This window comes from Chelonoidis abingdonii, chromosome 6 (genome assembly GCF_003597395.2).
Source record: "Chelonoidis abingdonii isolate Lonesome George chromosome 6, CheloAbing_2.0, whole genome shotgun sequence".
Taxonomy (NCBI): Eukaryota; Metazoa; Chordata; order Testudines; family Testudinidae; genus Chelonoidis; species Chelonoidis abingdonii.
This window is the reverse complement of record NC_133774.1, coordinates 125,171,209-125,183,570: the sequence shown is the minus strand read 5'-3', so window position 1 is coordinate 125,183,570 and position 12,362 is coordinate 125,171,209. Positions and strand designations below refer to the sequence as shown.

The 12,362-nt window shown below is 45.9% G+C and overlaps 1 protein-coding gene across 3 annotated transcripts in view; it reads right to left on the bottom strand.

The window, feature by feature from the left end:
* The window catches only part of PLPPR1 (phospholipid phosphatase related 1), a 215,700-nt gene that overhangs the window by 59,865 nt on the left and 143,473 nt on the right, over positions 1-12,362 (bottom strand). For all 3 annotated transcript variants that reach the window (XM_075067528.1, XM_075067527.1, XM_075067529.1), the window contains exon 3: positions 9,594-9,782. In XM_075067528.1, coding sequence (XP_074923629.1) covers positions 9,594-9,782 — 189 coding nt within the window. The remainder of the gene's footprint in view (positions 1-9,593; positions 9,783-12,362) is intronic.

Here is a 12,362-nt window from a genome sequence, read left to right as displayed (position 1 = left end):
AGAATCATTTCTGTTTCCTTGTATTAGGGGTTTGTCTCTTTGTGGAAGAGAGGAGACATGCTTCTTGGTATTGTGATGTAAAGAGATTGCATCAGTACTCTCAGGTTAGCCCAGAGAGGAAAGTCTGGGTGGGAGAGAGAGGGGGGAAGGGAAGTGGGTTATTTCCCTTGCCGGTAAGACTCAGAGCTTCTGGGTCTTGGGGTCCCTCCAGAGAAAGTTTGAGGGAGCAGAGCGAGGTAGGCTCTGTAATTCCTGTCTGGTGGCAGCGAGATAAGATCCAAGCTGGTAATTAAGCTTGGAGGTTCATGCTAGGCACCCAGACTTCTGGACGCTAAGGTTCAGAATTGGGGGGATGCTTATGATAACCCCCTCCTTAATAGCTACTCCTGCGGGGGTGGGGCAAGGGGCGGGGTCTCCACGCACTGCCTGCACCCCAAGCCCTGACTCCGCAGCTCCCATTGGTCAGGAACTGGGGCCAATGGGAACTGCGGGGGTGGTGCCTGCAGGCAGGGGCAGCGCACAGTGCCCCTTATCTCTCCCCCTCACCAGGGGCCACAGGCACATGCTGGTCACTCTGGGAGTGGTGTGCGGAGGGGGCAGTGGGCAGAGCCCCCCGGCCCCGCTTACCTTGGGCGGCTCCTAATTGGCAGCGCAGCAGGGCTAAGGCAGGCTCCATCCCTGCAGTTCCTACTGGCCACAGTTCCCAGCCAATGGGAGCCGCACAGTTGGCGCTCGGGGTGTGTGAGCAGAGTGTGGAAACACCTACCCCCGACCAGGGCCACAGGGATTTGCCAGCCACTTCCTGGAGCAGAGTGGAGCCAAGGCAGGTAGGGAGCCTGCGTTAGCCCCGCTGCACTGCTGCCCAGGAGCTGCCCAAGGTAAGTGCCGCCCAGCTGGACCCCGCACCCCTCACCCCCTCTCGCACCCCAACCCCTGCCCTGAGCCCCTTCCAGCACTCAAACTCCCTCCCAGAGCTTTCACCCTGCATCCCCTCCTGCGTTCCAACCCTGTGCCCCAGGTGCAGCCCAGAGCCCCCTCCCACACTCCAAACCCCTCAGCGCTAGCCCAGAGCCCACACCCCAATCCCCTGCCCCAGCCCAGTGAAAGTGAGTGAGGGTTAGGAAGAGCAAGCAACGGGGGGATGGAGGGAGTGGGGTGGGACCTCAGAGAAGGGGCAGGGCAGGGGTGGGTTCTCGGGCAAGGGGCAGGGCAAGGGTGTTTGTGTTTGTGTGACTAGACAGTTGGCAATCCTAGGACACACAGACTGCTTAGGAGGGAAACCTGGAATGCTGGAGAATTCCCTCCTCCTGTCTCAGTAATTTCATGGTTCTGCATTTCTGGTGTAAATCATTTCCCAACACTGGAAGTCAGAGGAACCAACATTTATGTGGAACAGAGAGAACCTGGGGAGTAAAATGAGAGACACTGGAAAGCTCTGTATTACACAATACCCCACAGAGAAAAAAGGGCCAGATTTTTCTACAATGATGACGGTGTGGAGCGGATGCTGCAGGCAGATGTTTTCCCTTTCCACAGAGAACTGTCAGCCCTCTCTACCTTACCCTCACAACTTCCGCTGGCACTGGAGCTCTCTGGTGCTCAGGGATTTCTGCCTGAAAATCTGGGAGGATGTTATTGTAAAACAACCCTGAGCTGAATTAACTCCCTTTTGGTTTGCTCAGCATCTGTTGCCGAGCAGCCAGAGGAGGATTCAGCCAACACGATGCAGGAAATAAATCACTATAATAATACAAGTATCAGAGGGGTAGCCATGTTACTCTGGATCTGTAAAAAGCAACAGAGTCCTGTGGCACCTTTAAGACTAACAGATGTATTGGAGCATAAGCTTTCGTGGGTGAATACCCACTTCGTCAGACGCATGACACATAATAATACAGTTCTACTAAACCAACAAAAGTCAGGAAGGAGAGAAAACACATTTAAAAGGAGCACATTTCCAATAATTCTGAAATAGATTCAAGGTTTAGGGGGAAAGCTGCAGATGGTTTCTTCCTGCCTTGTACACATTTGATCATCACTGGATTTAGAGACTGGCTTGACTGAATACTACATGGAAATGTCATCTTCATCCTTTTTGCCTGTGCAATCCATTCAAGATACTTTAAAAAAAAAATCACACAAAGGTTGCTTTTTTCCTCATCAAGAAAACTAGAGATGATATGAAAATGCTAGGGACACTTGTTAAACTTGTAAAAAAACTCACCTGTCTGCTTGAAATTTCCTATTGCAACCCAATATTCAGTTCAGCATAGAACTTCCTCTTTTTGAAGTAAGTTCTCTTCCAAACAGTCAAACCATAATGAACAGGCCACTGTAAGTAGAAGCCTTGAATTCTGTAATGATTGTTTGGCATAGGCTAGAGTTTTGCCCAATCACAGTAATCCCATATTTTGGAAATTAGTTTTGAAGGGCAGTAAAATGGTCTGAACCATCTTTTTGTCCCTTTGCTACTCAGGTCTCATGCATCAAGGGATGGAGGGTGCTGAATATACCATAATTATAGATGTGCAACGTGATGTCCCTGGCTAGGTCAATGGCAGTGGGGATCAAACCAGAGACCTTAGAATTTGAAGCATAAGCCTCTACTGCCTGAGCTAAAAGAACCAAGAGCTAAGGGACTCTTACTGAATGGGACAGGCAGCCTAGTGAGAGATGACGTGGAAAAAGCTGAAGTATTCAATGCTTTTTTTGCCTCAATCTTCACAGACAAGGTCAGCTCCCACACTGCTGCACTGGGCAGCACAGTATGGGGAGGAGTTGAGCAGCTCTCAGTGGTGAAAAAACAGATTAAGGACTATTTAGAAAAGCTGGATACACACAAGTCCATGGGGCTGGATGCACTGCATCCGAGGGTGCTGAGGGAACTGGCTGATGTGATTGCAGAGCCATTGGCCATTATCTTTGAAAACTTGTGGCAAATGAGAGAGGTCCTGGACATTTGGAAAAAGGCAAATATAGTGCCCATCTTTAAAAAAGGGAAGAAGGAGAATCCGGGGAACTACAGACCAGTCAGCCTCACCTCAATCCTGGAAAAATCATGAAGCAGGTTTTCAAGGAAGCACTTGGAGGAGAGGAAGGTGATCAGGAACAGTCAACATGGATTCATTAAGGGCAAGTCATGGCTGACCAACCTGATTGCCTTCTATGATGAGATAACTGGCTCTGTAGATATCGGAAAAGTGGTGGATGTGATATACCTTGACTTTAGCCAAGCTTCTGATACAGTCTCCCACAGTATTCTTGCCAGCAAATTAAACAAGTATGGGCTGGATGAATGGACTATAAGGTGGACAGAAACCTGGCTAGATCGTCAAGCTCGGTCGGTAATGCTCAAAGGTTCGATGTCTAGTTGGCACCTGGTATCAAGTGGCATGCCCCAGGGGTTGGTCCTGGGGCAGTTTTTTTGAACATCTTCAGTAATGATCTGGATGATGGGATGGGTTGCACCCTCATAAAGTTCATGGATTACAGTAAACTGAGGGGAGAGGTGGGTATGCTGGAGGATAGGAATAGGCTCCAGAGTGACATAGACAAATTGGAGGATTAGGCCAAAAGAAATCTGATGACGTTCAAGAAGGACAAGTTCAGAGTCCTGCACTTAAGGTGCAAGAATCTCATGCACTGCTACAGGCTGGGGACCAACTGGCTAAGCAGAAGTTCTGCAGAAAGGGCCTGGGGATTACAGTGAATGAGAAGCTGGATACGAGTCAGTAGCGTGCCCTTGTTGCCAGGAAGGCTAACAGTATATTGGGCTGCATTGGTAGGGGAACTGTCAGCCAACTGAGGGAAGTGATTATTCTCCTCTATTTGGCACTCCCACATCTGGAGTACTGCATCCAGTTTTGCACCACCCACTACAGAAAGGATGTGGACAAATTGGAGAGAGTCCAGCAGAGGGCAACAAAAATGATTAGGGAGCTGGGGCACATGGCTTAAGAGGAGAGACTGACGGAACTGGGCTTATTTAGTCTGCAGAGGAAAAGAGTGAGGGGGGATTTTATAGCAGCCTTCAACACCCAAAGAGGATGGAGTTAGGCTGTTCTCAGTGGTGGAAGATGACAGAGCAAGGCACAATGGTCTCAGTTGCAGTGGGGGAGGCCTAGGTTGGAAAAACTATTTCACTAGGAGGGTGGTGAAGTACTGGAATGGGTTCCCTAGGGAGATATTGGAATCTCCATCTTTAGAGGTTTTTAAGTCTCAGCTTGACAAGCCCTGTCTGAGATGATTTAGTTGGGTGTGATCCTGCTTTGAGCAGGGAGTAGGACTAGATGACCTCCTGAGGTCTCTTCCAACCCTAAACTTCTATGATTCTACAAACCAACTCTGTTAGTCAAAGTTGTAGCAGTCTCATCAACTTCTATATGTGACCCAGCCACCACTAGGAGGGACAGAGTGCCACGCTGCGTGGGTGTGGATTATACATGCAGATGAATTGCACTGATATTTTGATGATACCCTTGATTTTTAGGATTCCCATCACTGGAAAGCCAGCTAAGATTATGAGGTACGTATCCTATATCTCTCAAATACAGAGTTCTCATTTTGAAAACCCAGCTCTGAAAATGATGTTCACATCCCCACAGCCACTTGGTCTCTTCCCTAGGGACATCTGTCCATTAAATCACTGGAGTGAGAGGTTGGTTAGTGTCATTTGGATTATTAGAACTCCGCAGCATCTAATTTGAGAGTTTAAAACTGTCTGGCTTTCTGAATGGGCAGTGATTTCTGTGTATGTCAACTTCAGTCCAGGACAGAAATATCTGCTGGAGACTTACGGCACTATGGCAAGCAGCATTCTGACTTTGTACACTGCAATCTCACCAAGGTATGGTTCAGTGAAGAAGGAAGTTTGCAAGAAAAGGATAGAAACACTGAAGAGAGGAACAGAGGATTCCACAGACAGTAGAGTGCTAGTCTATTTACCTGCACACATTAAGCTCTATGGGGAGGTCACTAATATAGAATCATAGAAATGTCAGGCTGGAAGGGACCTCAAGAGGTCATCAAGTCCAGCCCCCTGTGCTGAGGGAGGACCAAGTAAAGCTAGACCGTTCCTGACAGGTGTCTGTCATCCTGTTCTTTAAAACCTCGAATGACAGAGGTTCCCTGCATTAGAAACCTATTTCAGAACTTTACAACCTAGTTCAGAACTCTAGTTAGAAAGTTTTTCCTAATATCTACCCCAGTGGTTCTCAAACTTCACTGCACTGCAACCCGCTTCTGACAGCAGAAACTGCTACACCAGCCCAGAGCTCTGTGTTACTCGAGAATCAGGGCTGGCGTTAGGCAGTGGTAAGCAGGGCAACTGCCCAGGGTTCCACACTATGAGTGGCCCCCCGCAAAACTAAGTTGCGTAGTGGAGGTCGGGCTGCTGTTCATCAGGGTCGCGCCACTGATGTCAATGGAGCTGGCCCCATTTACACTAGATGAGGATGCAACACTGCTGTCTTGTTGAGGTTTTCACTGAGCCAGAAACTGCACTGGACCCTCACTAGAACACGGGATTTGGGATCCACGAGCGGTACCGCGTTAATGTGGGGACCATGTTGTAGCAGGGACTGTGTTAAAATGAATTGCAATTAAAGAAATTAAATTTGGGATCCATGGCCCTGACCACGTTATATACAAATTCGCGCTATATAGACATGCGTTCTAGTGAGAGTCCGGTGTATCTATCACTGCAGGTAACACGTAAAATAAACACAATTCCTGTTAACATGACCCCAGGAACGATTCTTCTACACCAAAGCTAAAGGAAATGTTAAGATTCAAAAGGTGAAGATTTATGATCTGGAGGAAGCCAAGTTATTAAGTCAGAAATAAAAATGCCAGCAGTTTCTTTGGAATAGAAAAAAGCCACTCTGTCCTTGTTAGGTGCAAATTACCAGTTCATTCACCACTTTTCTGCTGCTTTACAGAGAAGATGCTAATTTCATTGCACTCAGAGTCTAGAATGACAACTGAGTACAGCAAGATGAAACCCTTTGAACTATCCTCAATGGAACCTGAGAGTGAAAACTGCATTTCCGAGATTTGAGACCGGCGTGTGCACTTTTTATTTATTTAACTGTGACCCAATGAGAGGCAAGCACTTCCCCTTGCAGGGACTTCCCATTATCAGACAGCAAAAGGTTATGTCAGATATTACATCAAAAGATGTTTGTAATGCAGGAGCCTAGTGATTAAACATTCAGTGCAGCAGTGAAAATACGTTAATGGATCCACTTGCACAACAGAAAGTTTCAACGAGAGCAGAAGCAGGAGAGTCTCATTCATGTTGCAGGTACTAGATAGCTAAAAGCACACAGTATGTTACCAAATGAAGAGTGTTTCTAATAAGCATTTGATTTGCTTGGGGGTACATGGATTTATGCATGCATTTTGCCACCTGTAGTGACAGCCATTTGATTCCAACTTGGATTGCAAAAAGAAACCCCAAACAAAACAAACTTTCCACAAGATGCTCCGTATTCGCTAACACACTCTCTTCAAATCCTGAACATTTCAAAGCTGTACTAGAATTAGGACTTTCAAACGTGCATGTGGGACCACACCTAAGCATGCCTGGCTGCTGTATGTCAGTGTATGCACTGGGGTAGGCGTGTGGTTTTACCAAACTCTCTCTAGTTGTTTTTCTTTGAGATGCCAAGAAGCTGGGTTAATAGTTACTTCCCTCATGCCATGTGGTGCTGGCACTGTGATAAAATAAGGGCAAATCAGATTCACAGTAATAAATCCTCTTAGTCAACCTGACCCATTGCTCTGACTTGGACTCTGCTTACAAGCGCATGCAGTGTGTTTTGTAAGCCTGAAGCAGCACATTGTTCATGGTTTATGGGTTAATCTGAAGTGGGGCAGTGTCTATTAGCCCCCTCCCCCCTAGTGCAGACAGCTGTTATCAAATGATCCTGCAGATCATCTTGTAAGAACAGCAGCAATAATCTCACTTGTGAGGATCATTGCTCTAAAAGAGGACTGACATTAGCCTTGATTTTAATGCACTCTTCATAGGCCTGGCTGTGGGCTGACAACAATTACTCTTGATAGCAGAGTGCTGAGAGCAAAGCTGTGGATTAACCTGCAATGAGTGTAGGCTCTCTAGTCTATACGCACCTGTGACTCTCATTCATGTGAAGCAGAGTTAGGCAGATACACTGAGGGGAGAACCAACTCCAGCACGCCTAAAACTTTTACCTTGAACGTCGTCTGGTCAATGAGCCACAGAGGAGTTCTTAATGTGAAGCAGTTGGGTGTTTGAGAAGGAAACTTGATTTGGGGTTGTTCTTGTGAGGATACAATTGCCACAGCATAAATGGAAGAGACAGGATACTTTCATTTGGCTGAACCTCATGTGGGCTCCAATGGCTTTCAGATCACATCCCCTGCTGCTGGAGCTGCCAGGGCTGTAAGTATCAATAAGGATGTGTATTGCAGGGTGATTTGGTAGCCAGTGCAATGCACAATGACCAAGTCATGCAGGTTAGGGATGTGGGTGACAGTTTAGAGATGCCAGAGTATGGCAGGGGTTGCTGAGACTTGATTAGAGATGATGCTTCTAATGGTTGGTGTGCGAGGAAGGCATGAATATTAATAGCTGCTGGGAGTAGGAATGCGGGCCTGTCACCTGAGTGTACTGGGGGCGGGTATGAAATGGTGGCCCGGAAAGAAATGGGTGTGGATGTCTTAGAAATGTATTGAACTCACTCAGATCAAATCACTGAAGTTTGAAGAAGTGAGACAGCCCCTGGCTCGTGCTTTGTTTTGGGATTAGATGGGAAAGAGAACCCAGTGCTAGATACCAGAATATACTGAATATGAGACAAAAAAGGCTTTAGATGGCTGGTCTAATAGCTCTTTGACTTTGACTCCCAGGCCTGATCTTTCCTTCCCTGGGCTGGCAAGGGCTATGTATGCTACAATGGCAGCACTGGTCAGCTCCTGGCAGCAGAAGCACACCACATTAGTCTGTGATTGAGGAAGGATCAGCCCTGAAGGACTCCAAAGATAACCCCACTCAGCCTTTCTTGGCCAAGGAAGGTAACTGAGGGCCCTGAGGGAAGAAAGCTCTGACACTGATCTTTAGGGTGGAGGGAAAATGTTCCCGCAGTAAAACAACATGTAAAATGCCACAGCAACTTTGTCCTGCTCACATGAAGACTCCCAAGGGAAAAAGTTCCCAGAGATCAGCCTTGTACCAACACTTGGCCATCTCATGCCAGATCCTGTTCCCCTGAAGTCAAAGACAAGTCTCCCACTGAGTTCAATTGTGCAGCATCAAATCAATAGTGAGGAGTGCATTAAACCTCCCTGTACAAACACTGCTTTCCAAAAGCTACTTACCTAGATGGCACAAAATGCATTTTGGTGGGAAAGGATGGGTGTAAAGCGACATTGCCTGTTCTCAATGCTACTCCTTCATTTGCAAACCCTGAAATTGGTGCAGCATTAAGTGAACTCGACTAAGTCAAATTACCTATTGAACCTGGATTGCTAATGCAGAAAATACAATTGCTAGTAGGGAATATTTTCAAAAGTACCTAAGGGAATTAGACATACAAGTCCCATTGGCTTTCAGTAGGACTTGTGCACCTAAATCCCTTAGTCACTTTTGAAAGTCTTCCCCTTATTTTTCTGATTATTTTCTGTATTGTCTGTTTCTGCTATTAGTTCAATTACGATCCCAAATTTGCAATAAACTAAAAAGAAACCCCAAGAAATTTAATGACCTACACTTCTGCAATCATCCGTCTTAAAGATCCACATATATGAGTTAATAACTTTGCAGAAAAAAAGACGCACAAAAAGGACAATCACTAATTAAACTGCATTCATTTAGCTAGATTATTGACAAAGCTGGCTATTAATTATATTTGTTATTTTTTTGTGCAAAAAAAAAGAAGAAACACATTTTGAGATTAGAGTGACTTTAAGAAGCAGTTTAGAGCTTTTGGTGTCCTGCAACTTGAAAACAGCTTTAGCAGATAAATCTGCACGGGGGCTGATTTTACTATTTTGTGGGATCCTAAAAGAAAAACAGGTAAAGAAGAGAGTTACCTGTATGTGTAGAGAGAAAGAGAGTGACACACATAAAAATACAGCACATTTGCACTTGTCAATAACTAGAAACCGTTATAAAGCAGCTTTCCCTTCATCTGAGCCCTCAGCAGTCCATTCAGAATAGCAGCAAATAGTCCTGGCTGTATCATTTCAGATCTGATTCAAATCTTATTACGGTTATTTTATTGCCAAGAACACATAATCTTTGCATTTGGGGCCACTCTGGAAACCATGCAATTCATAGCCAACTATTAAAGTGAGCTAGCTACTGCACATTCTTAAACTGCAGGCAGCTTCATCTTGCTTTTTTTTTTTGGAGTATTAAAATTAACCAGAACCTCTGTGGATGACTGATGCGGATTTTATGAGTCTGCTCTCTTTGTTTTGCTACAACAAAATCATACATCAATTACAGTTGAAAAGAAGAAAGGGGAAAAGGAAAATCAATGATTACAGGGATTTTTTTCTTCTTTTTCTGCATCAGCATTGAAGAATGAAAGTGTTTTTATACTTACAATAGCTGTCGGGGTCGAAGCCAGCACGCAATACAGCACCAGAGGTGAAATAAAGCTCTCCTCCTCCGTTCCTGGGTAAGGCTTCATCAAATCTCCATCCTGACAGAAGAAACCCTGGATATGCACCTGGAAAGTATCAGTGCACTCGAAGTAGTAGGCGAGCAGAACGGTCCCAGCCATGATGACAAGCTGAAAATACAGCATGGTCACACAGAGACATTAGTTGCTGTTTAGCAGATGCAGCTGTGTCTCTGAGCTACTTTAGTCCCATGGAATATCCTCCCTCCATCACCCCAACAGCTCTTCCAGTATTGCTGTGTGTGTGTGTGTGTGTTTCTCTCTCTCTCTCTCTGCTTTGTAACATCTGTTACATAAACCTTTTGGCAAACGACACTAATGAATGTCTCAGATCGAAGTGGGTCTGCAGCATGGCTCACAGAGGGACTGGAGCTTTGGTGGCTACTTTATCAAAAGGCGTACGAGTGTCACCAGCAGCGACGTTCCATGCAAACTAACAGGACAGCAAGCAGCACCATAGACTTTGGTGGCAACAACCGAAAAATCAATGCATATTGGCAGGGGGGCGTTTTAAAGGACAAGGGTTGTGGGGACCAAAAGCCATCGGCTTCCAACTGTGGAATTCAGCCAGTGCAGGGGAGAGTATATACCATACTAGCCCAGAAAAGCCCCGTGTGGCCCAGAATGGGGACTCCTCTCCAGGTAAAGCGAGTTTGTCTTTTCATGGAGCTGCTACTTACATGGGAAGCTTTAAAAATCTATTCAGGAGGAGCCCAAAATCTGCCAAGGGGAACAATGGACCCAGCCTGCCTCCCAGCAGTTCTTTCTGTGACCACTCCTCTGCTCTGGGCTTCACACTTTCTACAACCCCTCCTTCCCTTTCCTAGCAAACGGTAGGTGGTTGTGCCTACTTTTGTACTACTAGGATTCCTTCCAGGGTCTGCTCCAGCATAGACCCTGGGCTGAGTCTGCTCCAGCATAGACCCTGGGCTGAGTCTGCTCCTTTAAACGTGCTTATTGCACCAGGATCCATCCCGGTCTCATTTTTTGTTTCACTGTAATGTTTGTTAATGTATTGCTGGTGAACAATGCTGGCTTGGCAGCCCTGGAGACTGAAGACTCCTATTTACCCCTCCAAACAGATCTGACAGGGCCACAGCAGTGCAAGCTCCTCCCCAAATTGCTGACCTCCACTTCCCTCAGCCCTGACCAGGAGGGATTATGCCACAGAAGTGAGAAGATAAACCAGGGGTTCTCAAACTGGGAGTCAGGACCCCTCAGGGGGTCACAAGGTTATTACTGGGGGTCGCAAGCTGTGAATCTCCACCCCAAATCCCGCTCTGCCTCCTGCATTTATAATGGTGTTAAATATGTAAAAAGTGTTTTTAATTTATAAGGGGGGTCGCACTCAGAGGCTTCCTGTGTGAAAGGGGTCACCAGTACAAAAGTTTGAGAACCACTGGGATAAACACATTCATTGCTTGGCCTCTCCACCAGCTTGCGATGGGACCAATTAGCACAACAACCTGAATCCAGCACATCATTTTAACATTATCATGTTGTCTTGTGAACACATGAAAGGCGCCACAAAATGCTCTCTTCCCTTGTATGATTGACCACCAATCAGAGCTGTGCAGGAGCAAAAGCTGGATAGCCCAAAGCTGGACCACTAGTGGCACCATTCAGTACAAAGCAGGCCTGATTCTTCATCATGCTGCACTGTGTGTGAACACATGCTGACCTGGTGGCATTTCACATCCACTTTGTACCTCCACAAATGCCTGCACGAGGTGCAGAGCAACAAAAACTCAAAATCCAGGATCCTGTTTACAATCACCTTTCACAATCGAGGCACATTAGTTATGTGTATGTTTCAAGAGGTGTTGTGAATGCAAAGCTACTTCGTAGTGAGCTAAGGAAAAAATCAGGGCAGGAATAAAACCCAAATCTTAATTTGTCTTTTTTTATTTTAAAGTCACTTTGCAGTGGATTCAAAATATAGTGTTGCAAGATTATAGGAATAGCCGTTTACTATATCCCTCTTGCAATTCTTCCACAAAGAGCCATTTACAAGATGTTTGTGCATCTATCTAGCTCCTGGCCTGACCCTGCGCTCACACGTTTTGTCAAGGATGCACAAGGGAGCCACAAAAGATGTGGAGTGTTTGACAGATGCCAGACCAAAAGCAGGCCCGGCTAGATACAGCAGGTAGGAGGCAGTTGTCAGTTCTACAGAAGCTTAAATTCAAATTTGGCAAGGGTTCACATCACTGAATTAAATATGAAAATGAATAATTTAATTAGTGCCGTAGGCCTTGTGTTTTTTCTGTTTACATTACATTCAGTTTCCTTTATACTGTCCCTGCATTTTCAGTTGTCAGTATGCTGGAGATGGACTCTGAAACCTAAAAATGACAACAAGCCATTAGGATACATGGGGTAGTTCACACCTCTTGGGATATTTCTTCAAGCTTTCTGCATACTCAGGCAGATATCACTCCATCAGTTCTACTCAGGTCACATCTTCAGTCTCTTCACATTCATGAAGGCTAAAAACATAAGGTACATTTGCAAACCCTGGTTCCACTGAACTCAATAGGTGAAAAAGATGGTTACTCACCTTTGTAACTGTTGTTCTTCGAGATGTGTTGCTCATACGCATTTCAGTTAGGTGTGTGCGCGCCGCGTGCACGTTTGTCGGAGATTTTTACCCTAGCAACACTTGGTGGGTCGGCAGGGCGCCCCCTGGAG